This window comes from Aythya marila (genome assembly GCF_965140915.1).
Source record: "Aythya marila genome assembly, chromosome: 2".
Taxonomy (NCBI): domain Eukaryota; kingdom Metazoa; phylum Chordata; class Aves; order Anseriformes; family Anatidae; genus Aythya; species Aythya marila.
The window spans coordinates 82379314-82407060 of NC_139043.1; the positions used below are offsets into that span (position 1 = coordinate 82379314).

The 27747-nt window shown below is 40.1% G+C and overlaps 1 protein-coding gene across 4 annotated transcripts in view; it reads right to left on the bottom strand.

The window, feature by feature from the left end:
- Positions 1-27747, bottom strand: part of TRIO (trio Rho guanine nucleotide exchange factor) — a 243097-nt gene that overhangs the window by 175702 nt on the left and 39648 nt on the right. For all 4 annotated transcript variants that reach the window (XM_082753785.1, XM_082753786.1, XM_082753787.1 and 1 more), the window contains one exon: positions 1842-1916. In XM_082753785.1, coding sequence (XP_082609911.1) covers positions 1842-1916 — 75 coding nt within the window. The remainder of the gene's footprint in view (positions 1-1841; positions 1917-27747) is intronic.

The following is a 27747-nucleotide window of genomic DNA, read 5'->3' on the forward strand; positions in this document are numbered from 1 at the left end:
CTTGCAGTATCTTTTTTCCTACTTAACCAGTTATTGTACTTAAAAATAATAATACTCAGTATTAAAGCAAAAGCTGTATTTTTGAGGAAAACATAGGATGCACATTGAAAGCCTCTGTAAATCAGTAGTTCAGTGGGTCTCAGGTACCTTTGTGTTCCCAGATAGAAGGCTGGACAGATCTTATTCCAAAACGGTTAAACCCTAGAGGTGGTGTTACTTTTGTTTGTTTGTTGGGGGGAGTGGAGAGGAGATGTTAATCACTTGCATTACTATTATATCTCATTTCAAACTTGCATCAATTGCAAGTGGTGAGAACCACTTGCAATGGAAATGTGAAACTATGGATTTTGGCAGGTCAGCTCCAGCCAGCCTCACTGTCCCCAGCTGTTTGCTCCATTCTTCTGTCAGAAGTTACTACCTTCACACGGGCTCACTGGCAACCATTTCTGCCTACACCACATCTCCTCTGGTTCACAATCCATCATCTCCACTGAAATGCATCTCCAGCTTTCATTTGGCTTTTTTACTTTTACCGAATTAGTGCTTTTTGAGAAGGGCATAATGTTACAAAATCACATTAGAGAAAACCTATCATCTTTCAGTGCCCTCCTATGGGGTCTAAACTAAGCTCTGGACAATCTGGAAATTTATAAGTCTTGGAATGGAAACAGATAAAAGTTTTCATAAAATGCCATAAAGCATAAAGAAGGGCAACGAGGGACTGAAATTCTGTGTTTAAATCTGTTTTCTCTTTTTTTCCTCAGAAAATACCGTTTTAAGCACACCTTCACCAGCATTACAATCTACGAGGAAAAGAATCAGGAGTTTCTGGACTACCAAGGAAATTGACCCTGGGCAGTCTGTTATGTCAGTCACTAGAGTTACCAGGACAAGATGTTTTATAAAAACGTCTTTCTTGTTTTACAATGACACTTGACTCAGCAGAGCGGACAGAATGCAGTACTGTGAACTCCACACTGTTCTCGCAAGCGTCATCATCCACACACAGCAAATCTCTATAAAGTGCCGTATCGGGGATTATTTTGTGTGCTTTAATATTTACAGATATGAGTCTTATTTCTGGAGTTCCTGACAAATTATTTATCCTGAACCTGCCTCCTCTGAAAAAACCCTTTCAAATATGAGACTGTCTTCTAAATCACCTGACGCTAAGATTACGGCGAAGAGCATAATGCTGATTAATCCCAACAGATTTGGATGTACTTACTTCAGAAAGTCACACCCAAAATGCAGTTCACAAGAATAAGCACCTCAAATAGCCATCATTCTATCAAGTTACTTATCCAGTTATAAAATAAATTATAATATTCATTAATCTGAGCCCCACTTTTAAATCCTCTGCTACTCCTTCTTAAGTAATCAACTAACTTCAAGGTGTATGTTAGAGGTAGCTAAAATTAGATGCGAACTCATTTTACCGTGAAGATATTGTATGTGCTTCAAAGGAGATGCACTGAAGTTTCACCTCTGCTACACAGACATTTCTCCCATGCCTCAGAATGACCAGTAACAAAGCCAACTCTGCAAAACTCTCCACCAGAAGAACCAGAAATACGACAACAAATATGACTACAGTCCAGGTTGTTCCAAATAATGCTGCTGGATATGCTGTTACAAGCAGTATGCTCCACATTCAACGAAACACGTAACTTCATTATTGCAGATCCTTTCGCTCATGTTACAATTGGGATACCTAGCTATATTAGTTGCTTTCCTGTATTCCTGTGATTTTTGCAATGATATTTATAGTATTTAAATGCTATTTTGTATGTGACTAATAACAGAGTTATGCATTACACAACAGAAGAAAGTAACTGTACCTGAAAGGTATGCAACTTTTTCCTTTAAAATTGGCAAAACTTCCATAGCCTTCATTTCATCATTTTTGCGAAACCCTGAAAAATGAACAAGACAAGGTAATTAGTCAGAAATTCAGAGATTTAGCTGCTACATTTAATGAAAATAACTGTGTAACATTTACCCTTGGAACACAATCTCCATGTTATGCTGACAGGAATTAAGATAATCTTACAAAAAAAAGGCTGTGAAAAATAAGCCATAAAGCTTTTAAAATTATTAATAAAGAAATCACCACTTTGACTAGCTTAACACAAACATCGTAGTATCCTAGCAAGGATCCTTAGAAAACAGGACATGGGAATTAGCCTTTTCTGTCAGTACATAAAAACTGTCACTTGGCTCCTGTTACTTTTAGGCATTCCAACTTCATCTCCCACTTTCTGCTCCAGCAAAGGAGTAATATAAAGCTCATAAGAGTAGGTTCCTTAAAAGCAGGTACCAGACATTTTCCATCATTTTATATATATATATATATATTTTTTTTAAGCTAACACAGCAACACCATTTAAATCCAACTTTCGTCATGTTACTTCCCTAAGCAGAATCAGAGATCAAACTACATCTTCTCTGCTGCCTGCAAGAGTAGTATCTCGTATCAGAGCACACTTTGCCTTATTAACTCTACACACAGTTTGAAATGGTACCTAGGATGAGCTATTACTGTCAGTTTTGCAAAGCTGTATATCACCGGTTTGCCCTCTTATTTTCTTCTATTTCTATTACATTTCTGTGGACAGATTATAAACTTTTCCTTTAGTAACAGAGATTGAGGAAGCATTATATTTATGATCTTAAATTCCATATTGATCTGTACAATATGACATTAGCTGCTTCTGGGCCAAGCTGGTTCATCTTACACAAACTGGGTGGTTCTGTACCCACACTTTAACTAAATGCCCCTGTGACTTTTCCCAGTCTCTCTGGATTCACGTCTCTTATTTTTAAACAAACAATGAGAGATTAAGCACCTCAAAGAGCCATCATGCCATCAAGCAAAGGTTACTTATCAAGTTATAGAATACATGTATGTTATGATACTCAGTAATCTGAACCCCACTTTTTTATTTTTTTAAACTACTACAACAACAAACTCATGTCTGTCTCCTGCAGTAAGTGGGAAGCACTTATTTATTTACCACACCTGAAGCCCAGAAGTGCTGGTTGCTGTTTAGTAAAAATAGCCCCAGAAGCCTGTTAGAGCACAGCTGTTGTGTTCCTTCAAAGCAACAGTTTGAGTTACCTAAAAGATAAAATAACCTTCTTCAATATTTATAGTTTCTGGGAATTCTTACAAGAGTAGGCTCAGGTATGCATGTGGCATTATTTTCTAAAATGAACTGTTCTTTCTCTGTGCAATCCCTCTAGCGAGTGCAGCAGAACATCTGAAGCAGGCTATCACTTCTCAAAAATATCCAAAATGTTTCATATCCCTTTGTCTCAAGCCTCTGAGCCTTAACAAAACAGCAGCATGCTTCTGAGCTAAAACCTGGAAGTAACATACGAGTGCATGAAAAACACATGACTTGTAAATACAGGCATCATACACATCAAACGCTCAACAGGTTTCCTGTTCCAGTTGGTAATCCTGAGACTTCTGTGCCACTGTAGCTAGTCGCAGGCACTATCCTTCAAAACCCACACCAAACCAAACACCTGAGGAACGCAGCCAGCTGGGTGTTTATAGGTCATGAGCTATGAGGAAGGACCAAACCAAAACATTTACTGTGATGAATTGAGGGGAGACACGGTAGCAGCGCACAAAACACATGCAAGTCCACTGGTGGCAAAAGTAAGCTGTCCAGAACTGCAGCAAGACATTTATGGTGTGGGACATGAAGTTTTGTAAACGAAAGAAGAGTGAAGCAGCACAGGAGATTGACTGCCTGTGGACTGGCAACCGCTGGGGATGTTTTAAAAATGCATTAGACACGTCTGTCAGAAATGCCACGAATGTAGGCCATGGCAGAGTCCCTCCAGATCACTGCAAGTGTTCAGCTGGAATATTGCCTCACCACCCACTGCAAACGGAGCAAAACTAAACAACTCTTCCACTCACTGTCTAGGTTTTTTGTTGTTTTTGTTTTTCCTTGTGAACACCAAATGGGCTACAAGCTCTCAGAGAGGCAGGGCTGGGAGTGGGACAGATCCTCAGGCAACCCCCAGCTGCTCAGAGCACTTCTGAGCTGTAAGCGTGAGGCAGGATTTTGCACTCATGTGGCTCCATGTTTGCACTTTGGCTCCTAGGAGCTTAAGGTGGCTCAAACGGGACCTCTTGCCATTGTCCAGAGTACTGGCTGTGGGTTAGTAATATTTTAGGGAACCTGCCTCCAGTTGTACACATCCTCTGTTTTCATCTGGTAGGAACTAAAGCTGTCATCAAGAGTCCACGAAAACCCTGGGCTTAAATAACTCAATCTAAAAAGACAGCAAATACCTTTCTCCAACCTGAAATTTATATTTGTGCTTCAGTTGACTGCTACAGCATACAGGCACACTTCCAGAGTTAAATGCTTTTTGTAACACGCTCCGAGCTACACCACCGTAAGCTTAATGTCGATTTAGCATCCCCGGCTTTCATACGAACCGTGGCAACTCCTTTGCTTGACAGTGCATTTAGAGGTAGAAAACGCTTTCTCCTCACCTAAGAAGCACGCAGCAAGCAGCGCTGCGCCTCGCTGCCTGCCTTAGCTCCGCATTCCCCCCGACACCGGGGTGCTCCCACCCCTAAGCCCTGAACCCATCTTAACTCCGCCTGTGCCGAAGCAGGGAGCGAACGCCAAGCCACCACCCCCGAGGAGGGGCTGGCTGGGAGGCGGCGCCATTTGCCGCCCCTCCGCCGCCTGCTGCGGCAGGTGACGTCACCCTCCGGCCGGGCGGTGACGTCACCCTCCGCCGGGCGGTGACGTCACCCTCCGCCGGGCAGACAAAGGCTGCTCCCCTCACTGAGCTGTTCCGTGCGGCTTCTCGCTTTCACCGGCCCCTCTGTGCTAATAAAGTTTCTTCTTGGCGTAGAAAGGCTCAAAGCTGCTGCCAGCCCACTTTTAAGCAAGAAGACACCAAGATGCTGCTGCTGCCTTCAGCATTTCCTCTGTGTCACAGCAGGAATGATATTAACCACAGGATTTTCATACCTGAGCTATTCCTCCCCGCAACTATAAAGCCATCATAGTCACATTTCAAGAGAAAGTGCCTTCAAGTTAATTGAAAAAAAAAAAAAAGGTAAAGAAGCTGTAAATATAATAAAATGAATTCATTCAGTATCAGACTGATTCATTCAGATTTGTCTTTTTTTTTTTTTTTCTTTTTCCCATAAAAGATGACAACACTGATATTAACTCCTGAAAACGAATAGGTTTATTCAGCTTTGCCTATCAGTTAACAACTGTATACGACAAACCACAGGTCGAAGTTTATTTATAAGTTCCCTCCCTTGTTTTCCAAGTGTCCAGAAAGAAAGAGAGCGCAAGGCAGGTCCCTGTTTCTCTTAGTTTGCTATGGAAAGGTTTTAAAATTAGTCAGTTTCTAAAGATTGTTTTAGCCTATATAAAGAAAAAAATACTTCCAAGCAAAATCTGAATAGATTGACAAGCAAACATTCAACTTTCACATCCTCACGCTGAAGTTGATACATACCAACCAGCACAGATTAAGTCAGCAGAAACATTCAACTCTTTCCAGATCTTCAATAAGATCCATAAAAATGGTTGCTGAGCTGAGCACCACCGTGTCACAGGTTTACAAATGCAATCAGACTACTGAGGTACAGGTGAGAAAAGAAACTGAACTTTCATAAAGCAGAAAGGGGCAAAAATACATGTAATGCTAATTGAGAATACTGTCCCATCAAGAGGAAACAAAAGGTAACTAGTGTTAATACACGTGTGGGACTACTGGCAGTTTCTCTTGATTCTAACATGGAATTTTAAGTGCTGAATTCAATTTTGTGGTATGCTTAACTATAAATTCATACTTTTGTGTCCAAGTACAGGATTCATAAAGCGATTGGAGCTGTCAGTTCACCAACTGCACTGTTATCACTTCCCGATATAGACGTTGCCTGTATTCATTTCTGCTCAGCAATCTCACACCATATTTCATGTTGAAAAAATAAATAAAATAAAAAAAATCTCGGAGAAATTATGGCAAAGAATACAACTGTGTTTTCTTCCAGCTGACCAGTTACAGCAGGTATAAAAATGGGAATTCATCTCACGGATTCTAACTTTTAAGAATGGCTGCCACTGAATCTTTAAAAACATACATCTTCTGTTTTGGGAAAAAACAAAGAATTCTATCAGTATTTTATTTTTTTAAATGACGTACAGAACATTAAGCAATATTATTAACCTTAGCATTCATCATTTACTCATTCACGCTTCTCGGACAGGATTGTAAAGCCTACAGTTAACTGCAAGGGCACAGCTTAGAGGCATAAAACCAGAGGAGCGTGACTTCAGTGTAGTTCCCACAGCCTCTTAATAAAAGTATTAAGATTAGTTCCTACTACCTCTCAAATAAAGTATTTGTTGTAGCTAATAGCTGTTCTTATCACTAAGAAATCTGTCCTTACAGCTGTTCATATCACTACGAAACCTGTCCTTAATTTAAAGCAATCCCAGTAACACGATATGAGCATCCTTCCCACTTCTCCAGCTCTGATCAGGCTCAAAATCGTGCTCATCAGAAAACGCGACACCTCCAAACCCAGAATTTAATCCCAGCAGCTCCCAGAAACGTTTCACTGCTGTGTTGTTTTGCATCCTACGTGCTATCAGCACAGGCTGCACCGAGCTGCACCACACCAGTGCAGAGCTGCTGTGCAGTGCTGCCACACGGCCAGCTGGGGCCTCACAGAAGTGAATTGCTTTAGAAGCTGCCTTGAAGGAGGAAAATGGGAATGACGAGCCTGCGATGAGCTGCTGACACCGCTCTCAGCTGGGGGCATTTTCAGATTTCCCTAAATGCGTGGGGTTCTCTTTCTATTTTTAACCCTTCTCTGTTCAAAACACACATCGACGAAAGGCAGCGCCTTACAGCCTCACGCAGCGCTTTTGCGCTTCCTGTGAGCCAGGCATCCGGCGCCTTTATCCGTTTTTTTCCCTTTATTTGCTGAAACCGTGTGCGCTTCCCCCCCCCCCCCGATCACCACAGGGCCGCCCCGCGGCCCCTCCCAGCCGCCAACGGCCGGCCGCGCGCAGCTGCCCGCGCCGCACGTCCGCAGCCACGGGAGGGAGCGGGAGGGGGGGGGGGGGGGAAGGAGGCGGCGCCTCCCGCCCGCCGCTGCCGCAGCTCCGTCATGGCACGGGCAGCGTGAAGCTGGTTTTTTGGACAAATAAATGACAAATAAATGAGCCTCGTGCCCATTTTGTGCACTGGTCCAATCCCTCTGCGCAAACAGGGTAATCTAGAGCATGTTACACAGGCAGATTTTGGATATCTCCAGAGAAGGAGACTCCACAGCCTCTCTGGGCAGCCTGCTCCAGTGCTCCGTCACCCACACCTCATGTGGTGATGAAACCTCCTGGGGTTCAATTTATTACCCCTTGTCCCATCATCACTTGCCACCACCGAGCAGAGTTTGGCCCCATCCCCATTACATTGTCCCCTGAGGTAGCTGTGGAGGGTGCTAACATCCCCTCTCCATCTCCTCATCCCTAGGCTTAACAGCTCTCAGTCTCTCCTCATAAGACAGATGCCCCATGATGTCAGTGACACAGGCACTGTAAATTATGATACCTTAATTAAGTGCACACAAATTTGCCTAATTTAAACTGGATTAAAATGGGTTTGTCACTCTACAAACCTGATTCACTCTACACAAAACTCTGAACACACATGGCTTCCTGGAAAAGCTCTTTAACCAACATTTTAATTGCATTAAAAAGCAGCAATGTACTTTGGCATGCATAGGAATGCATTACTTCAGAAGTCTACAATGTATTTTAAAAGCACTAGGTAAGATTTCAACAATGTTTCTGTCTTCACGTCTTTGGTTTCTTGCACAATTAAAGACACACAAATTGTCTCTGAAAATTTCAAAGTCTAAAACCAATTAGCAGTGCTAAATCACCTAGCAAGTGTGGTTAGAAATACTAACCCTTGCAGTAACAGTAACACAACGTGAAATTAGATTTCTTAAGCTGTTTTCACCTTTACTTTAAAAAATACATAGATTTTTCCTTCTCAGACCATCTCATAAGGTTAACATGCAAGTTTATGGCAGTAGTACAGAGGAGCAACCATTGATACATTATTTAGTTTGGCAAATATTTTTATTTTTACACATTATTAAATGAGAGGCACTCTCTACTGAAGTGCTTTTGGTACAGAGCCACTTTTGTTGTAGTCAAGTCACGCGGCAGCATTCTTCGTTGCTTTTGAGCTCCAAAACTCAGAGACATGAGAGTCTGGCAATTTGAATGGAATATCTGCTATTATTAAAAAATAATAATAAAGACAGAAAACCTGAGAAATCAAGTCACAGAGGTTTACATAGCCATAACCTTTCCCAGCCCAAGTCCTTTGGCTTTTTCAAAACGTTTGAACAGATGATGGGCGTATTCTGGACTCAGCACATGGAAAAGTGTGTCGAGTCCAACATTGTTACTGAGCATCCAATTAAAAGATTGCAAGACTTGGACTGCAACTTCTCTGTAAAAGACTTCCTCAAAAGCTTCAATAGCTGATACATCACAACTGCCTTCCTTTATGCTTCCCTAACCAAGCACAAATGTATACGGCCAGCATCTCCTAGTACGTTTGATTTACAAGAGCATTCCCACTAAGTCCTTTACGCACACAGTTTTCCTGTTATGCTTTTACCTCCACTACTACCGCATCCCCCAGCCTTGCTCCTGGCTAACGACAGGTCAGTTTGTCGGCACTACCTCAAGAGTGATAGAAATAGATGGAGCATTTTATCTGCTGTCCATTTACTCTTCACAAAGGGCATCAGGAGGACTAGTCTTCTGCAGAAGTTACTTAAGAGAACTTGAAGTACACGGACATCAGCTTGAGATGTCTGAAGACCCGTCCTCCAGCAGATGCTTTGACTCAGGATGCTTCTGTCCTCATGAGGAAGACAGGCAACACTTAGACCATTCAACTCAGCTGCATGAAGAGCATCCCAGGCAGCTCAAATCACTTCTAATGTCAGCCTAGTTCTGAACATGGTAACTGAGAGCACGAAACCCAGGTGAACTCCATGGCTTTTAACTGTTCAAAGACACTGCCACCAAGCAAGCAAGAAGCAGTACACATTTATCTCACAATGCATTTATCCCAGAATGCTGATACTGTTAGCAGCAGCAAAACTGCCTTGATTTCAAAGCAAAGTAAGAAGCGTACTGCCATCTCAACATCAGGGGAAAAAAACATGAAGTAGTTGAGACAAGAGCAAAATTTTGAAATAACAGGACTTATTCTGTAACTTAACCTTAAAATAACTGTATGCATGATGATAAGATTCAAGTTAAGTATCATAATGCAATTTTCAACTTGTCTCAATAGTTTTGTTTTTATTATCATATTATACAGAACAGTAATTTAAGAATCAAAATCAACAAAGCTATTTCAAGTTTATTTGGATGTACAACAAGATACCTCAAATGAGTCCAAAATGTTTTCCAGACAAGGCCAATATTAGAAGCATTAACTGCCCACCAAAGCAGCCTGTTGTTGGCAGATGTGAGGTAATCCTGTCCTTACACAAGGCCTGATTTTGACTTCTTTGGGTAATTGATTGCCATTAAAATCACCTTTCAGATGGCTCTTTTTATATCCAGATTTGTTGAACTGTCATTCTTCAAGCTTTTGGCTCAATGACCTTCGATGAATGAGCTCCCTAACCTAATCAGATTCTTTTTTTAATCTTTCCAATTAAAAGTAAAATATTGCACATTACAGATATCAGCATTTACAAAATCTGATTTCTCATAAAGACTTCCGATTAAATGTGAAAATCAAGTTTGTGAGCATTGAAATAACTGATGATTATGAGCAATAGCTCTTCACATGCACTGACCATTTGTTTTGCAGTATCTAAAACTGAATCACTCAGCTAAAAGGTAGAACAAGAATTGTTCGAGCCTCTGAACAGAAAGCAAAACTTTCCAGTCTGCTTTATTTTACCATCTCAGCATCTCAGCCTAGTGTTGTTACTTTTTAATCTTTCAGCACCTACCAGCTGATTTCAAAGGACTTTAAGGCTTCATTATATCATGTAGTTGAACTCCTTCTACCAAACATATAAATGCAAAATGATACAATTAGGCTGGGCAGGATGTAACTTGTGGCAGCTGGTGAACTAACCACCAAGATCTAATGGAAAGTTACTTGTAGTTTTCCAAAAGGACACACTTCACTTCAAGCATTAAGCCTTTATCAAAGTACTAAGCTCCAAGGTCCAATACAAAGCTACAATATTTTGATTTTCCAGTACAGACTCTGTTTAAACAGGTACCGAGAGCTCATTAAATGCTCGTGGGGATTATATGTGCGTGCATGCAAGCTGTGACACAGTGAAAGTGGAGGAAAGGGTTCTGCCCAAGAACAAGTGCCATGCAACCACACTATCAAGGATGTGATTTGGCCAATAGTCCCTTCTGGTGGCACTGGTAGCTTAAAATAAGCTGAGGATTCTTAGTTTGATTAACCACTATCGTGTTGGTAGTCAGAAGAGAGGCTACCACACATTTAACTCTGATTATCAAGTACAGCTGTCCTTTGACGAGCTGGTTAAAAATAAAAAAATGAAGTTCAATAAATAGAGATCTTCCTACTGAAACGTAAACGTTATCAACCAGGAGAAAACACACTTGAGGAAGTTTTCACTTCTAGAGCGGGGGAAGGAGAGAGAGATGGGGAATTTTCAATATAAATAGATTTTTTTGAGGCCTCAGAAACGAAGGCTATTCGAGTGATCATGTTCTATCAGGAAGAGACAGTCTTCACCAACACAGCAAAGACACCAGGCAGGCACGTAAGCAGACTTCCAAATCCATATTTAAATCAGGACAGGCAGCTGAGCTAAATACAAGGTATATGAAAATAACCTGTTCAAGTCAAGAGTAAACAGACTTATCTGTTCAAGTCACAATTATCTGTAATTAATTTTGCATATTTTGGCTATTGTTTAAAAAAAAAAAAAAAAAAAAAAAAAAAAAAGCACACAATTTGAAATACTCATCTTTGCCTTCCTTAAGAGAAGACTTACTGGCTGTTATTGGTCAACATCAAGGCACTGAATCCACGTGGGTATTTGTATCTTGAAAATGAAGATACAAAGCCATTAACGAGCATCTCTCTTACTAGCACACTGCTCCATCAGAGAGCAAAAGGGTATGAAATGTAAAACAGAATGAGCTATTTGGAGAGCTATTTTGCAAAAGCAAAACAAAAAAACTTTACAGTGACAGCCATGAAAATCTCTCAGACACGTAATGAATTAATAAGAAACAACTGAATTTAGAACAAAAAAAAAATCAGTAGCGTGTTTACAAGTTTCTAGGATTGACAAAGTAATCTGTGACTGAAGATGGTATCTTAAATCAGATGCCTGTTTAAACGAAAGAAATGCAATTTAGTGTTTCAACAAACACCTCGACAAATTGTTTAAGGAAATGTCAGTATTTTTATTTATTTATTTTTAACCTTCAAGTGTAGCTGTTGCACTTTCTCCTACAAAAACCAAGTTAAATTAACCAAATTGTAAATTACGTAGAAACAAATTCAAAGACTTCAGTTGTGGAACAGTCTTGAAAGTAAAGACTGTATTTAATCCCTCCCCTTAAAAGCATTTAAATTGCTGTAACATTTAAATGCTGTAGCATTTAAATTTCTTGTAACAAAGTGATTGACAGAAATATAATTAACAGAAACCAATATATCACATAATAAAATAAACGTATACTGCTGATTTCTTAAGCTTAATTGCCCATTATGCTTAAGCTTACAATCAAAAAAAAAAAAAAGAAAATATGATCTACACATTCAAATACATGACTGGTATCTCTGCACACTTATCAAGTATTATAGGATGGAAGGATATTACTGAAGATTAAGAGATGGCTCTGGCACCGGCCTGTGGAGCTGATCTGGTTCCAGAATTCCAGCCTACCAAACAAACACAATCTGAAGCTAAATGAACCAACCACACCTGTATGTTTAATTTCAAGCATCAGCAGCTCAGCTGTGAGTTTGAATTTTAAAATACTATGGCAAATTCAAGCAAAACATATCACACGTCAACTAGCATCTTGAATTGGGAAGACTCTTCAGAGGTCCTTCGTGTTTCCAAAAAGAGAAAGAAAATTTTGAAGAGCAGCATCATGGAAACCCTGCATTACAATAAAATTAACCTAAAGCAGACGGCAGCACTTGTAGGAATGCCACTGGAGATTAAGGTTGAATTACAAAAGCCAGAATTACTCCATTACAGTAGTCAGCTACAATGCCATCCCCTGAATTTTTTCCTTCCAGAACAGCAGTTTTAGAGCAAGGAAACGCTGTGTTGTTACTGGCTCAAAGACTGTTCTTTAATGAATACTTGTCAGGTGAACAGTGCTATTTTGACACAGAAGGCCATTATCCTATCTGTGTACATCCTTATCTCCAGAATCATCTTCATTTACTAGGAAGTGCTATTGTCCTGAATACACCATAGGCATTCCTTTTTTATAACGAGCTCAGTATCTGCATTTATGCTCCCTTCAGCAGATGACTAATATTACGAGCACGCTATTTTGATTGACGCCTAATACCATAGCTGCCATTATCACTTACATCATGCTAAAACATGAAGTGTTACCCACATCTATTTGGAGAGTAAAAGAATACAGAATTGCTTTGACACGTTGTCAAGAAGCACTGTCAAGCTTCACCCACCATAACTATGTTTTCAGTTTCTCCATCTTACAAGGTCAGTAACTAAAGCACAAGTAGAGAGGATTCTACCACATTATAGCTACACATTCATTTTGGATATTATACAGTAACGTGCCATTACAAGACAAAGTTCAAGGAATAGTCAACTTACCATTCAGAAGTATCAGTACACCTGTTTTTTGGTTTGTATCCCACTTACAAGAACACATTGTTCGTACCCCAAAGGTTTAAAGTGCCCGTGGCCAACAGAATGGATGAACTAAACAGTGTTTAGGAACAGCAGCGAATTAAATCCTTATCCTTTTATCAAAAAAAAAAAATTAAATTAAATTAAAAAAATATATGTTTCAAAAACTCAGAGTTCAAGTCCCAAGTGAATCTGATGTAGTTTCCATAACTGCTAGGCTCATCTTCTCCAAAAAGGTCTATTTTCAAGTCAAAACATTTTTCAACCAGTCTTGTTTGAGCAGTCAGACGAAAGAAAAGAAAAAAAGAAGTACAATGCATGTCCTAAATCTAAGTCATTTTTGCCGATGCATATCTTCTGCTTGTACAGTTTTGCTTGACTGTCAGTTTGTTTAACAGTTGCTCTGCCTGGATTTACTACCAAATAGGCTTTGACAATGATTGCTGTTTAATCCTATGTAATACCCAGATGCAACTGTTCCCAGATAGCACGACAGTTTAAAAACACAGTCTCCCTGACTACATCCAAGTCTAGAGTCATGCACCAGAAACCTTCTATCTGCAAAACTCAACAATAAAACGGACCACTCTACCACAAACAAAAGCTATTAAACTGTTTTAAACAAATGTATCTCTGATCTATGAAAAGCAAATAATTATAAATAAGACATAATTCCTTACTGAAAGTTTCAGTTTGATAATCTGAAATTTATGATGTTTGTACTTTAGGTAATGACATTTCAATAAAACCAAGTAACAAGGCTAACAACTAAGTGTCAGCACTTAAACCATCTTTGAAATAGTACAACACAAATGCCAAAACCTGAAATACCCTTGGTGCAATACAATTTAAGCTCAACAGTTAGCTTTCTCTCTGGCCAGTCATCTAATAAAAAACTACGCTTTCAATTGTGTTCAACTTCTACAACTAGGTGGACGGTTGTTAGCCATTCTCAGTTTTTTTCTGATATGTTTAGAGCTGCCAGCTTCTAGGACTATTTAATGAGCAGTGTGTATATATATATATATATATATATATAATTTCTCATTTGAATCATCTGTGGATTTCATCCTTTCTTTTTTTTAATGACTTCTAATATATAATCCCCATAGTACAATAACAGCATTTGTTACATAAAAAGCTTCAGTATCCACAAGAATAGCAAGGATAGCAAGGATGTGCCACAACAATCTGGGAGATACAACAAATTATGGAATTACTTCCTTAATTGTTTCATCTCAGCTCATATTAACATGAAACAGAATTCTTCGATTATCCCTGAACATCCACATCCCAGTTTCTGAAATGCTTATCCTACTGAAGAAGATACTGCCATGATCTAAGTGAATATCCACATACATGGCCTTAGAAAATTAAAATCAAACCAACACATTCAATGTTTGTCTTGATCACTAAAACACTAGAAAATCCTTCCCAAAAGAAAACAAAAAACCTAACATCCCCACCATATTTTCTATTTAATACTCTACAGATATAGACAAATAACCTGAACAATTATTAACTGTCTGATAAACTTAGTTTCAGCATAACACATACCTAAGATTTAGATAATAAACTACATCAGCAATTATATTAAGAAGAAACATTAAGCATTTGTAGGGCGAGTAGCAACTCCTGCCTACAGCACCAGCTGATAAACCTTAAGACAAATTACAGAAGAGAAGAACAAAATAATCTACTTGATTTCACCTTGAAAATATCAAATGCTGCATTATATCACTACTTGACAATCTAATCAAAAAGCCAACATAGCTGGATAGTAATTATGAGTGATGGATTTCAACTTCTTAACGCCAGCTCTGAGTATGAGAAGAAAAAAAGTGGGGTGGGGGGCTCCTTTGGGATTGAGTTATCAAAAACAAGATACTAAAAACAAATGTAAAGATGGAAGATTAATTGCCATTTTTCAAGACTGACCTACAGTGTGTTACAATAATACAGGGCACAAGAAATCCATGCCAAAGCTGGAGCACTTCCAGACAAAGTACTCAGCATCTCTACTCCACGACAATTCAGGTGAAACACCACATCTAACCAGACTACAACTTCAGCATTATTAACAGACTGCGGTCTTAATGCTTCATGAAAAGCTGAACTCAAACTTGGCTCCACAACACCTAAATTACCCACTTTCATCCAAAGATAAATGAATGTGCTTATTTGCTTTGAATTAGACACGGCCACTTTAGTACTTAAAGAAGAGGACCACTATTAAGTCAGTCCTCTCGTTTTAATCTGCAGTGTTAGTCGTGGGTGCTCTGTGTGGCAGAAGCATTTGGGCAGGCAAAAACTCCAGCCTCCCTGTCAGCGAGTCTTCCACAGGTTTGTTTAACAACTTGCACAGCACAGCTAGGAGCACCCAGGAATACATACAACTTCCAGATTTGTGCATGTGTTTGCCAATACTTTATGAATCTTGCCTTTTGTTTCCAGGACTTCCAAACAAAACCAGATGATTTTGTTAAAAGAGCTAATAGAAGATTATATTTATTTATTTAGGAATAAAGGAAGACAGGTTCCTCTTTTACTGTTTTGTCTGTGCTCAGCACAAAACCAGAATGCCTCCCTGACATCAGGCGTATCAGAAAGCATGCTGACGATTATTAGCTGCAGGAGAACATTTGATCTGTGCCAAAGCAAGAGCATCAACCTGCGGCACTGACAGCCTTCCTGACAGACCCAGGACACAGTCTGTCCTAGCTGAGGGCCACCGTGACTCCACATCAGTCTGCTACGCAAAAATGACTAGCCCCAACCCCCCCTTCTTCTTCAGGAAACAAGAGTACAAAGGAAACCACAAGGATGCTCTTTTAGCCATTTCCAGACAACGTGCTTATAACATGACTCAAGCACTTGAAAAGAGTATTTTACCATGAAACACTACTCCATACATCGACAATTACTTCAGTAGGTCTACGCCAACTATGTAAGCAATTCAGCTTAGACTAGGATGCCAGGGGTTACTGCAGAACATGAATGCAGCTGTGACAGACGAGTAAGTATCTCGAGTAAGTATCCCGAGTAAGTATCCATGTGTTGCTAAACACTGGCCTCCCTAGCATCATGCGGGCAGGAGTACCACAGCAACAACTACCCCAAAAAATCAAACGAGGACAGCCCAAACACACGGCCTAGCTCCCAGCTAAGCACGGCCTCACGAGGGACTCACTCACTTGCCACTGCAGGCCCCGTATATCCATGCTCAAAAAATTACAGTAATTCATTGTTGCCACGTCTGAAAATCAGTTGTAATTCATGGTACCACACATCTCTTGCTTCATCTGAGGAAAATTTCTCACATTTACCATACAGGCTGTTAACGTAGCTTTCTTCAGAGGCCTACATGCATGAAGCCACCTGAAGCTGATCAGAACCACTCTGGATGTTCAGCACCCCCCTGTCACAGCCATTAACTCTTGAACTTTTAACTCTCGTAACCCAGCAGCTTTAGCTCTGCCCTTAAAACTTATGTTTACATTCCAGATTCTTGTAGCTTGAACATGCACAGGAAGGTGTACAGGATAACAAGGGCTTGTAAGCAATTAAACTGAGTGTCCTTAAGACATTTGGTTTCGACATAAGATAAATACTTGTTTAGATTTGTGTTTTCACCTACAGTTGTTCACTGCTATACCGGGATTCTGGCATAATAAGCAGTCCATAATTTCCTCTCCAGCTGCTTCTTTTCTAATTTATGTTCCTTTTCTTTCTTGAGATTGCTTCCCTTCACCAGGGTTGGTCCTGCAGCGATGTCTATAATGCCAATGGGGAAGCAACTTCCCTGCTCTGCCTCAGTTTCCTGAGTGATAATGTTACTTCACTCACCAAATTGCAGGAATTTATGACTCACTTCAACATCAGCTAATAGTAATGTTGTCCTTACTGCTATCTTTAGACTTGTATTTCACAAAATGGTAGTGGTTGGAAGGGACCTCTGGACCTCTTCTGATCCATCTCTCCTGCACAAGCAGGGCCACCAAGAGCCACTTGCCCAGGAGGCTTTTGAAGATCTCCAAGAAGGGAGACTCCACAGCTTCTCTGGGCAACCTGTGCCGGGCTCTGTCACCCACACAATAAGGAATGTTTCCTGATGTTCAGGCAGAGCCTCCTGTGTTTCAGTTTGTGCCCCTTGCTTCCTTTCCTGGCACTGGACACCACTGTGAAGAGCCAACTATAACCTACTACACTTTAAGGTCAAAAGATACTAGCGGATATTCAGATTCTCTCTACACCCTTTACATGAAATAAATCCTCTAACTCAAAATGAGTAATCTGAAGTACTAACAAAGGTGTCTGAAACATCTTAGGACCCTGAGAGACAAAGCAGCTCCTGAAGGCTCTGTTTAACTTGAATACCAGCTCCAAACACAGAACAACTCAGATTGGAAGGAACCTTAATACAACCTCCTGCTCAAAGCAGGATCAGCTGAGGTCAGACCAGACTGCTCAGAATTTAATCCAGTTTGGTCTTTAAACCTGCAAGAGCCAAATTCCACAGCCTCTCTGGGCAACCTTTCTAGTGCTTAATTATCCTCACAGGGAAAATCTCCCAAGTTCCAGTTTATAGCTGTAGTCTCTTGCTCCTCCTCTCACGCACAAAGAGGCTGTCTTCATCTTCTCAGTTCCCTCCTTCCAGCTACCAGAAAGCTACTATCAGGTTCCCTGAGGCCTTCCTGTCCTCAGTTGCAACCACTCAGTCCCCACCCTGTATTAACACACAGGGGTTGGTCCATCCCACACGTGAAACCTTGTATTTGTCCTTGCTGGATTTCCTGAGGTCTGCCCTGTGGAGGTCCCTCTCACTAGCAGCCTGCCCTCAACCCACTATACCCACTCCCCCAAGTCTGGTGACACCCACAAACATAATGAGGGTGGGCTGTGTCCTCTTCCAGGGCACTGATGAAGATATTAGGCAGCATAGGGCTCGGGATAAAAGAGCTCCACTTGTAACAGGTACAGAATGGATCACTAATGACTGTCCTCTGAACCTGATGATCCTGACAGCTTTCACTCCACACGCAGCCTATCTGTCTAGATCAGTGTCCCAACTTGAATACAAAGCTGTTGCTGTGGGGAGACCACGTCAAAAGGCTTACTAAAATTCAAAATAGAGGACATCCACTGCTCTTCCCCTTATCCACAGATCCACTCACAATTCATCACAGAGGGTGATGAGGTTGGTCAGACATGATCTATCCCCAGTAAATTGATGCCAGCTATGCCCAAGCAGCAACACCATCTTCACAAACCCATAGCTGGACTTGGCCCATGATTTTCCTGTGTATCAAAGTGAAGCTGACCAGCCTGTAGTTCCCTGGATGACAACTCTTGTTCTTTAAGATTTGCCTTTTGCCAGTCATTGAGAAACTCGTCCCATATCCGTGGCCTTGCAAAGATGACAGAGCACGTGTTCTGGTGTCAAGCATGTATCTTGGCACCCTAATATGTATATGGACTTGGCTGACATGGGTCATGACTTCAACAGCTCCTTGACTAGAACCTCTTCCACTTCTCTCCAAATCCTGTCTCTAGCTAAAAAAAAAAAAAAAAAAAAAAAAAGATCTTTAGCTCTTCTTGATGGGAAAGAAGTCATTGAGTAACCCTGCCTCATCTACATCTGTGGTCACTAAATTCCCTGCCCCATTCAGCAACAGGCACACCTTTTTCTTGTTTATTCTTCTGCTGCTAGTGTAGAAGGAGCAACTCTTATTGCCCTCAATGTCCATCTCTTGTTTCAACTCTGGCTGAACTTTTGCTTTTCCTTTGCATTACTCCTTGGCATTTTTCCTGCAGATACTCTGATATCATGAATTTTCTTGGACTTCACCTAATTCATTGTCTCAAGAGCTTTTCCCTTGAACTGATTGCTCCTAAAATCTAATTTGTCGTTGGAGCTGGCAAGGAAGGTGCAACACGACCATCTCATTGTGCACTGAGACATTCCTCGTTGCCACTTAGTTTACACAACCTGTTCCTAAAATCCCACTCTGCAGATCAACTTTCTACAGTTCCTGCGGAGTGCCAAGAACATATATTTTATACATTTCCTAAAGCCATCTCATATTCATACTTGCTCACCGAAGAACACCTAGAATACAGTTTGTCCTTAAAATGGAGAACAATTACAGAAGTGGTGAGATAGCTGATACCGCTGTATTTTTGGTGTGATGGAATAACTCCATCTTACTTCAGCTGGAGTAAACTCTGGGCAGACCATGTACAATCAAGTTTTGGGCTCTTTTATATAAATAAAATTAAATTAACATATTAACAAAGCAACTGTTAGGACTACATACTAGCATCCAAAGTTCTCAGTTATTTTCCTCTAAGTAAACATCTCAAAAATCATGCTATTAACCTTCCTATTACAAATCCAGATTACTACAGCAAGTTTTTAAAAAGGAAAAGATGCCAACAATATCATAGGCCTGTAATTTGATCACTGAAGAAAAAGTGAGAGGAAGCACTGTCACTGTAAATATACAGAGAAGATCCAAAGATAGCTTTTATTGACCATTAAAATCATAACAACATTTTTAACAATTAAATCTTGAGCTAACCACACAGCCATCAAGTTTAAAACATATACGACAGGTCAATCAACCATAAGGTTGTAATAAAGCATCCTAAATCACCGTAAGACTATTCACTTCTGTCAAAGCAAGCCCAACCGTTTAGCCATTTGCATCCATCTCCCATTAGTAGTCTTCTGCCAAAGGTTAACAGAGAGAACAGCAGCTCTCTGCTATTTCAAACATTCTGACCAAGAGAACTGGCAAATCCTGGTGTGAGATGTTGTTTTCTGCATATTTAAGTTTAGCAAGCCAAAAATCCCATTGATACAGTCATAGCCTGTTTGGGGAGCTGTAGTGGATTTTTATACAAATAAGGCACTCTGCTTGAGAGGTTGAAGAGCACAATAAATGTAAGGGATAGCTAGGTCAAAATGCTACGCTTGTAAACAGCAGCCCACAAGAAGTCACAACTGGAGGAACGTGCTGTCTTCCCAGACTGGAAGAAAAGCAAAAGCTTAACATCTTCTATGAGGGATTTTGACAAACAGGTGAAAGCTACTTCTTTAAATACAGACAGATGAAGTCAGGTACAAAACTGAGCAATTTCTTTGGTTTTGACCAGTTAATTCTCCTACTCCTGTAAGTAAAAGAGCAGGAGTAGCCCAAGCTGGATCAACTCTGATGCTGCCATTCCTGATCACATTGCCACTAATCAGCACAAGTATCGCAAAGTATAATTTCACTGATTCTCCTCTTTAACAAAGCACTTTAACCTAATGTGATTATGATAAATTTGCTTGCACTTCATTCCAGTAGCTTTATATTCTTCTTGCCAAATTGCAGAGGGGAGAGACTACAGCCTTCCGAGTACTGCAATTCAGTACCAGGAAAATCCTCTCATTGTTGATGAGCAAATACCTCGACTAATTTATATTCAGCAAGTCTGATCGTTACAGAGACAACATGGCAACAGGCTTCAGGTGGGAAACCCCTCCATACAGGAAATCACTCACAAAAAGTGTTTTCTCAAAAATTACCATTATCAAGCTAAGCAGATCAAAAGCTACCTCAGGTTCATCTGCCCCTATACAATCAGCTGTATAGAAAAGACAAACTATTATTTATTTATTTAACTTCAAATAGCATATGAATACCTTGTTGTCTGTTTTGCTAACCTTTTAAGTCAAGAGAATACCCTAGTTATTTTTGATGTGTTCAGAAACAGCAGCAGACTCAGAATTTCTGTTCTGATTTTTGTACATCTTCAGTTGTACATATGATTTCTAACTATAATACAAAGATTTACTGATAAAGTGGTTGTTAATGAAGGAAAAGTAACTCTCTTGGGGTAACTAATTTGGAAACAGCTAGTAAGTATAGCTGGAGGCCATAATTTAATGGCATACCTCACGGGGTCTATACTGGGGTCTAATCCTGTTTAACTTCTTCAGTAATTACGTGGATGACAAGGCAGAGCATGCCCTCAGCATATCTGCAGATGACACAGAACTGGGAGAAGGGGCTGATACAGAGGGTCCTGCTGCCATCCAGAGGGACCTGGACAGGCTGGAGAGACGGACTGATGGGAACCTTACAAAGCTCAAAGAGAAATGCAAAGTCCTGCACCCAGGGAGGAATAATCCCATGTACCAATATACGCTGGGGCCTGACCAGCGTAGAGAAATGAACAATTAGTAAAACATGTGAAAGGTAACTAATTAACTCTTAATGGACTGAAACGAAACCTTAGCTTTTAACTAACTTCAGGCTCCTGAACAGCTTTACATTCTCATTTCTGGATGAAAACAGAATGAAAAGGTAACTGAAAAAATGAAGAAATGGTTCCTCACTTCAGACCAATGAATATAATGACACCCATCCAAATAATTCTGTTTTCTGTAAGATTATTTCTATAGCTATGATACACACACTGAACGTGAAATGATACAGAATGCAATGCTCTAAACATCTTCTCCGCATATTTTTCTTGCAACAAAAACTTCAGTGTATTACAACATTCTGCACTTATTTCAGATCGTCACTGTATGCTTGTTTACCTTTCTGTATTAATCCTAATTGTACCATTTAAACAACAGACATTTAAATCTCTCCAATTAAGACAAAACATTTTAGATCTATTTTTAAATATTTCCACAGTGATGTATTTAAATTACTCTGAGCACTAGAGTGGACCAACTCTGAGTAGTTACCTTGTGCAAGTGTCCATACCTTCTCCAGCTACACATTTTTTTTCTTAAAAAAACAACACAGCTACTACGTTTTCTCTGCAAGTCTTCAAAACAAAAAATCAGGATCGCCACCTGACGTGTACTGCAGAAAGGTACATAACAATTTAGCACATTCTCAGCCCGGCACTTCCAGCAGTAATTTCACTAAGCGTAGCAGACTGGCCCAAGGCAACCGTCGGGAGCTCACCTTGTTGCAGTGGTTCTGTTGCAGGGGCTGCCAGTTTAATCATGACTACCAGTTTAATCTCTGCACACAGACAGCCACATCAAACTGCTGCTGTCTGAACTCTGCTGGATGATTAGACTCAGTGATCCACTTCAAGTCTACAGACACGTAAGCATGACAAACCAACAAACCAGCACATCACAATCTAGGGTTCCCATCTCATGGGGAAAACTCAGCGCCTAGGTTAGCTGTGTTCCTCAAGAACGGACAAACCACCAGCTCAGCCCTGCACAACAATCCTGAGAGCAACATACATTATGTTTGAACGTATGTAGAACTACCCGAATGTCTTTTCAGGTTTGGTACCTCCACACCTCTCAGATATGTGGAACCCTCTACACTTCAGCAGAAATTTCACCACCATCTACCTTACCTTCTCAGCCACTTGCATACTAACCTCACTTCATTTCTACTAAACCACGATGGTCCACATTGAGGAGTTCAGTCCACCAAATCAATCCCAAGTACATGTTATTTAGTCAGTTTACTAAAAACAAACAAACAAACAAAAATTCACACCACACCTCCATTTGACTTGCCAGTGAAACACCACTCTCTAACACGAAATAATCTTGTCCAGCTAAAAATTCTTCAAACTTCAATATCAGACCAGATTCACAGCTCTTCTAAAAACTGTTTGTCAGTCGTAAGGATGCTGTAAATGCTGACCTTGTTTCTTGCATTTAGTATTTCAAGCAGCCCTGATGTTTAAGCTTCAGTCAATAACATTTGAGTATGATACGATTCCACACATATACAGGTATTATTGAACCATCAACAAAATATTTTTATGGGGCTGATATGTATTTTGTCTTGGTCCCACTGGGTTTATATATATATTTAACTATGGAAATGAGCTGCTGGGCCATGCTCTACAGTAATGCTGCAGAATCAAGAAAAAAAGCCAGCATGGCAATGCTTTTGTAGTAGGGCAACTGAATTTGTCAGTGACTTCCCTTGCCTTAAAATCTTCTTCTGTTAAATGTTTGAACTATTATTTATTTATAAGTTAAGAAATTTCAGATCAAATTGCAGTAAGATTGTTTCTGGAGATGTTTGAGATGAAAAAAAATCAGCAGTATTTTTGTCACTGATGGTGGGGGGTGGTGTTGTTTATTCGCTCTAAACAAAGAGCTCATTAACTAACAGGAACATCTTCAAAGCATCTGCTCATAGAGAGAGTATAAGTGCAGTCCAAAAACAACTTACAAGTAGCCCTAATTCCCCCCCACCCCCAACACCCTCTTGAAAAAAGTTACTTTATAGCTGAGATGAAGTGAAACTCAAGTTTTTGTGTCAAACTCCTACTCAGAGAAAATCAATTTATGTCTAGAGGGAAAAATTGCAATTAGAGTTATTTACGTGTCTTGAAACACACAGAATTAAGAACACTTAAAATGAACTTTGAGAAACTAATTTTTGAAGTGTGAAATGCCAACCACAACATATATAGCAATTAATATTCCGCACTGCATGTCAGATTGGCATGTTATTACTAATGCCTAACGATTCTGTGTACACTTTAAAAGCTTTATATAGTTCTTCCCCAGTTTTTCAAGGCAAGCTTCTAAAGCATAGAGAAATTCTCTGCAAAGATACCTGTTTTGTTACAGTGAACCAAATGTTTACTTAAACTTAAAACTTCCAAGCTAAAATGCCTTTGCCGGCCCAGCCTGCCAAATATTAGCTACTGCTCAAAATACCATGTTCAGTGTAAAGATCTGCTGATTGCCTTTTTTTTTTTTTTCAGCAGAGGAATTCAGCTAGAATCTCCAATATTTTCCCATGTTTTCGTGGCAAATACTGAACTTCTAAAAATAGAGATCCTTTGTAATAGTTAGAGGAAATGATGGCGAGAGTACAGATTCTTCTCTGAAAAAGGACTTTTAAAGCCAACCAGAAGACGGGTGACAACGCATTGACAACTGTATAAATTCATTTCATGCCCACAAATTTAGCATACAATATAATCTGCAACAAATTAATAGAATTTCGACATTATCGAGTACATCAACAGCCTAGAGGTTAGTTTAGCCTGCATGGCCACCCCAGCTACTGGCCCACATTACGTCAGTTTCATCAGTCTGTGAACAGATGCATGCACTGTAAGCAAACCTGCAGGCAGAAAGTCTTCAGACATGCCAGACTGTCAAGGGAAGAGATTGCCCTGCTCTGCTCTGCAGTCCACAAAAGTGTTTAAACATGCCAAATTCTCACAGAAACATATCTGAGTTAACCTCAACTCTGAGGAATTTGTGCGAGAAAAATGATGCAAAGAGAAATCAAACGACTGACTCTGAAATTCACCCATACACATTTTTCCCTACATTTCCTCTTGCTAATAAATCAAGTTTTTTCCTTGGCTCACCATTGTGTTGTAGCCGGATAAAGGTCTGCTGGAATCCCACTGAAAGAATCATGTGGTAACACGAACTTGAAGAACTGTCATTCATACAGATCAGTAAAGACTTGTAAAAATGGTACATTAGTATAACGTACATTTTTATCCACCTACAGACAGCAGGCACCTTTCTAGGTATTTCTGCACTTCATCAAGACAATCTGTGTAAACCCGCTGTTGAACTAAGACGCCAACAATACTGTTTAAGCCGATGGATCTCATGTAAAATTCTCTGATATATTCAAAGATGAAAAAGCTTTTGGCTATGAGCTACACAGGGCAATATTTTACAGCCTGGCTGTACATTAAAATTAATTGAGATGGAATTTACTGTCTACCGACAGGTGGAAAGCAGCTTTACAAACTTAGAGCTTTGTACCTCTTGCCTGTTTTTGTCATTCCCAAAGTTCTTCCTTCTTACGTGTTCTTACATTCCTTAATTGATAAACCACATTAATTTATAAACGGCATTGTAAGTTCACACATTTGCTGTACAGAGGAAAAGGGTTCACATTTTCTCCATTTGCCTTGACAAACAGAGCAAATGGAAACCCACTATGCACAAAATGAAGCCCAGCTAGAGGAGTCCTTGCCTCCTACTATTTTTAAATGTCTTTCACACTGCAGCATGTTCTGAATTGTTCCCGTCTTCTATAGCACGAGCTTACACCTTAACATTATATCCAAAGCATGCCCATTCTCCAGGTGGCAGTAGCCACTGTTGTATAGTTCATTTAATTTCAACTTCAGATTTCTTTATAGATTTACATGATCCTACAAATTGTTATTTATTTCTCCTCTTAAGATCTGGCCAGTCAAGGACTTGCACAATTAAGCTAGCTAGCTAGATTTGTCTTTAATCTGCTCAAACTAGCTTGAAATGCTTCAAGTAAAACAAGGCTCAGCCTATTATGCTATATATTGGCACCTAAGTGACCAAAGTAGTACCCAAACAGTTAGGTTGAGATCTTGTTTCCTTTGGAAACCTTCTTTATCATTGTCAACGTGCCCATCTGGAGACACAAGCTTCTATTATTTCCAGTTTAAGCCATCCACAGCATTTGTTTTTGTGGCTTTTGTCTAGTCCTCACAGCCCTCCTAGATCATTTGATGCACTGAAGTTGAGTCATGCTTTTATGAGGATCTCAGCTCCCTTCACAATTACAGGATCAAACCTAAGGTTTGATCTTCTCTGTTACCAGTCGGATCATTTTGAACAGCTATTATCTAATTTTGTTTGATCCACAGGCTAAGCTTACTCATTATGACTGATCTTTAAGCTGTATTTAGCACAAAATGAAACGGTGAAGACATGAAAATATCTGATTCAGAGGGAATAAGGCTGTCACGATTCTCCTTTTCATCAACAACAACGAGGGCACAGTTCTGGGTCACTACATACAGCTCCGATATCTTCCCCTTCTCCACCCTGACCTGAAAACAAGGCTTCCTAGTTGAAAGAACTGTCCATGAACCTCACACTTGAGATGAATGAAGTCAAAGCTGCCAACTTCTTCCCTGGAGTCCTCATGGACATTAGGAGACTGCTTCAGCTCAGAGCTCAGGTAAAATAGTGAATAGTGAAATAGTGAATAGCACTCTCAGATAATGCACATGTAAAACTACAGTACTGGTAATAACATTAATTATGCTTTCTACTTCAGTAACAAACAACAAAATAATTGTTCTTCATTTGGCTTGAGATAGCTTCCATCTTTGTTTTGTGCGCTGATTCAAGTAGCTTTCCAGCAACACTCAGGACTCCAATCTTCTCACGTGCATTTGGTGTGCAGTTGGATCCTGTCACTTACCTTCCCTGGCAGCTTTTTGTTACCGCTGGAAGAGCTTTCATATTAGGTTTCATCTGTAATTCTTCAGTCTGCTTAGACTGCATTTACAGATGGGATTCCTCAAATACGTTTTCCTTACTTCTTCAGTAACAAATTCCTTTCAGAAGTCATTAAAAAAAAAAAAATGACTTTTTGTCTTAAACAAAAACCACCACACCCTAGAAAAATCTGCTCAGCTTCTTCAGCAATGCTAAACACATTGGTAGATGGGGCTTCATCTTCAGACAACACCCTATTTATTTGAGACATCTAGTAGGAAAAAAAAAATCCTCTGCTATTAGCTGTCCCTGTAGACATATTTTCTAACTGATAATACTCAGATCTTCTTTTTTGCAGAATGCTGGCAGGATTTCAAAAGTGAGTCAGTCTCTTAAAATATGTATCACATCACTTCAGGGATACCATTCAAGAGTCCACTTAAAATTTACATGGAACATTCTTTCTGAAACCTATTTCCAGAAAGTTAATGCACTTTGCCAGCAAGGCAAGTAAAAGTGCTTCAGCCAGGGGCTCTCAAGGAGTTCCTAAGCACCAGCTGAAGAGATGCAACAACTCAGCCATCAGCAGGCAATTCAGCGAGCCATTCATCTTCCAAAGATCACACGGAGATGTTTTTTTGTTGGTTTGAAACATTTTGCTGTTGTTTTGCAGATATCTTCATTGGATAACTGAATAGCCACATTCCTGCCAATTACATGCCATGTATTGCTTCCACTCAGCCAGGATATAGCAGGCTATCAGTTCCCTAATGTTACTTTCCGTATCTCAGTGTTGTCCTCTCATGCTTTCTCCATACCAGCCCACTGACAAACCAAGCTGTTCCAGCTTCATCTTCATCCCTTGACGTGTCTCTACTCCTCAGTTACTGCAAAAAGCATGAGTACACTGACAGAAAAAGCCTGAAAACCCTAGTGCCCTACCAGAGTTAAAAACCAAAATGACAACACCATTTTGTATTTGGACACCAGCGGTGCTGGAAGAAATTAATGACAGTTGTGACTGCTAAAGTTATCGGTGACATCTCCAAATCTTCCCTGAATGCATGATTTGATAGAAAAACGAATAGCTTGTTTAGCTGAACTCAGCCACAAGGACTTCACCCTAATAGAAATGGCTTAGAAGAAATTTTAAAGGAAGAAAAAAATGAGATGTCTGCTGTCTGCTCCTCTCAGCAGCGCTCTGACAAGCAAAGCAATCCACACAAGTCAACAATTCAAGTTTCGCCTGGACAACCAGAAGGAAAGCACCCAAGGAAAGCCAGAGGTCCCTTTGTGGAAGCGAAGGAACTAGGAGCAGTTGTGGACATTTTGCAGCAGATGATCAAGACTGAATTAGAAATACCCTCTGCATGCCACAAATAGTTCGAAGGCTGCAGCAATGCTTACGGAGGGCATCTCTACCCCTATATCCAGGCACAATAAAGTCACTGACGCGGTATGGTGTTCTCAGATGTCCAGCCGCCTCCAGCTAAAATGGGATCCAGCTGATAGATATCAATATTTTAAAAAAGATAAATCCATGCAGCCTGCTAGA